General features: G+C 55.9%; 1 protein-coding gene across 1 annotated transcript; it reads left to right on the plus strand.

Annotated features, from left to right (window-relative positions):
- Positions 1 to 1,163: 1,163 nt before the first annotated feature.
- Positions 1,164 to 3,889, plus strand: Srxn1 (sulfiredoxin 1). Its single transcript, XM_005363183.3, has 2 exons — positions 1,164 to 1,556; positions 2,536 to 3,889. Exons 1-2 carry the CDS (start codon positions 1,293 to 1,295, stop codon positions 2,737 to 2,739), a joined length of 468 nt encoding a protein of 155 aa, XP_005363240.1. The 5' UTR covers positions 1,164 to 1,292; the 3' UTR covers positions 2,740 to 3,889.
- Positions 3,890 to 4,452: the final 563 nt, after the last annotated feature.

Raw genomic sequence — 4,452 nt, forward strand, 5'->3', positions numbered from 1 at the left:
CCTTGATCACCTCTCAGGTCACCCTAGGCAAACAGCTGTGTCTGCTCCGTTCCGGAGCAGGGTACAAGCATGCCCAGGAAGGAGCAGGGAGTAGGGTCTCCATTCCTAGAGCGATGCACGGTGGCGATTCAGAATCCTGGGCAGGAATACCACCGCGTCACCCTAGTCTACCTTCCGGCTGGCTTCTTTCCCGAGCACCTACAGGGGTCACCTCCATCGGCAGCTGTGTCTCCTAACAGAGGTTACCATAGGTCCCAATCCCCAAGCTCTTTCAAAGCCTTACTGTTCCCTTCCCTTGGGCCTGGGAAAGCTTGTATCAGCTTCCCGAACAGATGCGGTAGGGAAAAGCCTCTACCGCATCCTGGCTGACTTGGAATAGCTCAGCCGCTCATGGGACACTCACTGCTGGATACCACGCGCCATGCTAGTAGGAAGCACAAGCCACAGGAGAGGGGCTGTGCAACTAACTATTCGGGTTGGCATCCCACCACAGCTCCTGCAGGACACTTGCTGTGTAGTCGGGTGGCCAGATTTTGGTTTCTTTTCCTCGTCCCCGCCCCCCCCCCAACCCCCAGCGGACCTACTCTAGGGAGGTCCTTCAGTAACCACACCTACTTCTACTTCCTGGATATACTTTGAGGATTTGCGACACGTGGAACTTCATAGCAGAACCACACAGAATCAGCGCAACTCCAGAAAGCGCTGTGACTAGTTCTTGTTGCTGAGCCCAGGGGAGCCCGCGGGGTAATTTAGAGCGATCCGTGGAGCAGGGCTGCCCAGACTTCGGCCACAGCTGACCCACTCATTAGCTCCAAACCGTGTGTGTGGGGAGGATCGAGACATAACTTCTCTGTGCCTCAGTTTCCTCCTCTGTAAAATGGGATCTGACATAGTTCCCAGCTGGCAGGGTCGCTCGGAAGTATGAATAAGGTCACCACACTCCTGTTTTACCATGTGGGGGCTACAGTTCCCAGGTCCCACTGAGAGCCAACTCATCCTTGTTGGGCAGGTCCGACCGCCCGCGTCCTCGCCTCTCAGGGCCTGAGTCACCGCTTTGTGAGTCACCGGCGACTGTGCTCTGCGACTTGCAGACTCACCCTGAGTCAGCGGCCGGACGCGTCCACTGATTGCATCGCAAGGGGGTGGCGGGGCGCCGCAGCAGGCATTTGGCCTCTGGGTCGACGTGGAACACCGAGCCTCCTCTCCGGCGGCGCGGAGGCGGGTACGCTCACCTGCAGGCCGAGCCACTCGGACCAGGAAAGGGCAGCGCAGTCGGCCCCCGCAGCCGCACGATGGTACAGTCCAGCTGGGTAAGGCGAGAGGGAGGCACAGGCGGCCAAATAGGCGGTATGGGGCTGCGCGCGGGTGGAGCGCTCCGCAGGATGGGCACCGGTTCGGGGGCACCCGAGGGACAGGAACCCGGCGGCGCGCAGGGAGGCAGCATCCATTCGGGCTGCATCGCCGCGGTGCACAACGTGCCAATCAGCGTGCTCATCCGGCCGCTGCCATCCGTGTTGGACCCGGCCAAGGTGCAGAGCCTCGTGGACACGATCCTGGTGAGCCCGCGGAGCCTCCGGGCCCGCGCGGGGAAGAGAGGGCACGAGGGTCGGGGTCCAGGACCTGCGGGAGCTCAGCTTCCCCCGTGTGACCTTGACGGGCTGACCGAGCTTCCCTGGGCCTCAGGTTCCTCACTTGGACTTGCCCTGAAAGTAATGACCCTGTGACGCACGTACCCAAAGTGCTGCGATCACCCGGAAGCTGATTTCAGCTTCTCAGATCAGCTCTGTGAAGTAGCTGCCGTTCCTCCTGTACCGAGGAGAAACTGAGGCACAGGAAGCTTGGGTTTTCTTGTTTTGTTTTTTTAAGCAACTTGCCCTAGGTCAAGCCCTTACAAGATGATACAATGAGACCTTACACCCGGACAACCTGCATAGCCTGACGTCTCTTCTGGCCATGACAGTCATAGCAGTGACATGGGTGTGTCTTTTTCGGGCGTCTGGGCTCTTAATCTAAACTAGTTCATATCTGTAGTTTCTGTAGCTTCCCAAGTGGTTTTGTACCCCTTGTCACTTCAGAGAGACCCATGGCCTCCTTGCTGGCTTGTCATCTGTGAGACTGTCATCATAGCGTTTGTGACTCCATTATTCACTTCCTCCTTCAATCTGTTCCTAGGACAGAAACCCTCTCAGGGTGAGACTGTTCTTGCCTCTTGGCTGTGCTGTGTCCCCCAAGTGTGGACTAGTGGAGACAGGGTAGATCGTTCACGTGGATAGAGATAAATGCTCGGCACCTAGTGTTTGGGGGAAGCCCCTCACTTACAGCATCTGCCATTGCTCTGCTGGAAATACTCTTGAGGCTGATTGCCAAGCTGCCAAGGCGCCACCCACCAGCTTGCAGAACCCCTAGGTGGCGGAGAGCCTGCTGCTCCTGCCAGCATGAGCCCTCTCTGTAGGAGCTCCACTTGGCTTAACGAAACGTTTTGCCAGTTCTCAAGCATAGTGCCATGCTCGCTCATCCTGTGACCTTTTTCTCTAGGAGGACCCTGACAGCGTGCCCCCCATCGATGTCCTCTGGATCAAAGGGGCCCAGGGAGGTGACTACTACTACTCCTTCGGGGGCTGCCACCGCTATGCAGCCTACCAACAGCTACAGAGAGAGACCATTCCCGCCAAGCTGGTGCAGTCCACTCTTTCAGACCTGAGGGTGTACCTGGGCGCATCCACACCAGACTTGCAGTAGAAACCTCCTGGTCACCCCACCCCTTACACATCAGCACCACCTTCCAGAGCCCAGAAGACCTGTGTGGCCCCCAGCGGGCTGAAGCTGTAGCGGGGGGATATGTTCTCTTTATACCTAAGGAGGGAGGTCTGCCTCTTGGCGCCTCTGCACTAGCCCCCAGGTCGGGGAATGAAGGAGGCCAGCTCTCCGGTCTGTGAAGAGACGTCACATCGTGGCCTTGGCCCTGAAGGAGCTGGTTGTGGAGGCAGGACTTCCTCTGTCCTTATCTTTATGATAGCTTATCACTACATGATCTAATACACTGGTACCTGGTTATAGGGGAAAACCTTGGTCACTGTGGCTGAAGTGAGAGAGGCCTGTTTTCCTGTAACCTGAGTCCTGGAGCAGGTGACTCACAGAATTGTGTCAGCAGCTCGGTGAAGGTGGGGTCTCCTCTAGGTAGTCCTTTGGCCTGGCCCTCATCGCTCCTTACTTTGTGGTCACAAGATGGCTACTATATCTCTAGGAATCACATCTGTGCTTAAGGAAGAAAGCCACTGGACCAACTTCTGTCAGAAAGGAAAACCACTTTCAGAGTATCTGCAGTTTCCGTGGCCAGAGCTAGGCACCAGTGCCACCCACAGTTGCAGAGGGAACACTATCACAGCTGAGCATGGCTGCCTTGGTCATCGCTTGGAACTGGCCCTGTGCTTCCTGCAATCAAATTGGGATCCCGTTAGCAGGAGAGAGAGGAAGAAGTATCAGTTAGCCCTTGCAATGTAACAAGCTATTCCCAGACTTAACAGTATTACCCATGATTCTGTGGATGAGCACTGGGGCCTAGACTCCTTTGGGCTGCTCTGTTGGTACAGCCCGGTTCTGCTCATGAGCTGGGACTGGCTGGGCTGGGATCACCTTCATTCTTGTAGCATGTGTTGGCTGGATTGGCTTGGCCATCCTCTCTAGCAGCTCAGCTCAAGTTTATTCCCAAGATGGCCTCAGAGTCCCAAGAAAGAGAGTAATAGGGACAAGACAGGCACTGGAGTGGTGGCTCACTGCTAAGAGTACCTGCATGGTGACTCAAGACTTTAGTCCCAGTTCCAGATGACCTGGCACCCTCTCTCACCTCTGTGGGCACCAGACACATAGAACACAGACATACGGAAAAAACAAAACAACCAAAACGGAAGGTTGGTTTGGTATTGTTATTCTTTTGTTATTTTAAGGTGACAAGATTTCTTTGACCCTTATGCCAGGATGATGTCACTGCTGCTAAGTTCATTCCTCAGATTCAAGGGGCGCAAATGAACCCCAGCTCTCAACGGGAGGAACTATAAAGGACACGGGGCTATTGCACTCCTACCCATAAGCCCTCCTCACACAAAGGACCGTGCCAAGTCTTAGCCTTTAAATTACTGTGCTGTCCGTGGGACCTAGAAGAAGTCATGGCATGGTGTCTCCAAGAGCTGGGTACCCCACCCTCAAGGATGACTCTAGCAGAATGGGGCATTCCAGGGGGGCTCCTGCAAAGTGAGAGTTCTGGAGGCTGAGGAAAGGTAGAGGAAGCAGCAGAGCAAGGTGGGCACTTGCTGCGCCCCCCAGAGAGTCTAGTCACCAAGGTGGGCACTTGCTGCGCCGCCCAGAGAGTCTAGTCACCAAGGTGGGCACTTGCTGTGCCGCCCAGAGAGTCTAGTCACCAAGGTGGGCACTTGCTGCACCCCCCAGAGAGTCTAG

The sequence above is a fragment of the Microtus ochrogaster genome, linkage group LG8 (genome assembly GCF_000317375.1).
Source record: "Microtus ochrogaster isolate Prairie Vole_2 linkage group LG8, MicOch1.0, whole genome shotgun sequence".
In the NCBI taxonomy this organism is placed as follows: Eukaryota; Metazoa; Chordata; class Mammalia; order Rodentia; family Cricetidae; genus Microtus; species Microtus ochrogaster.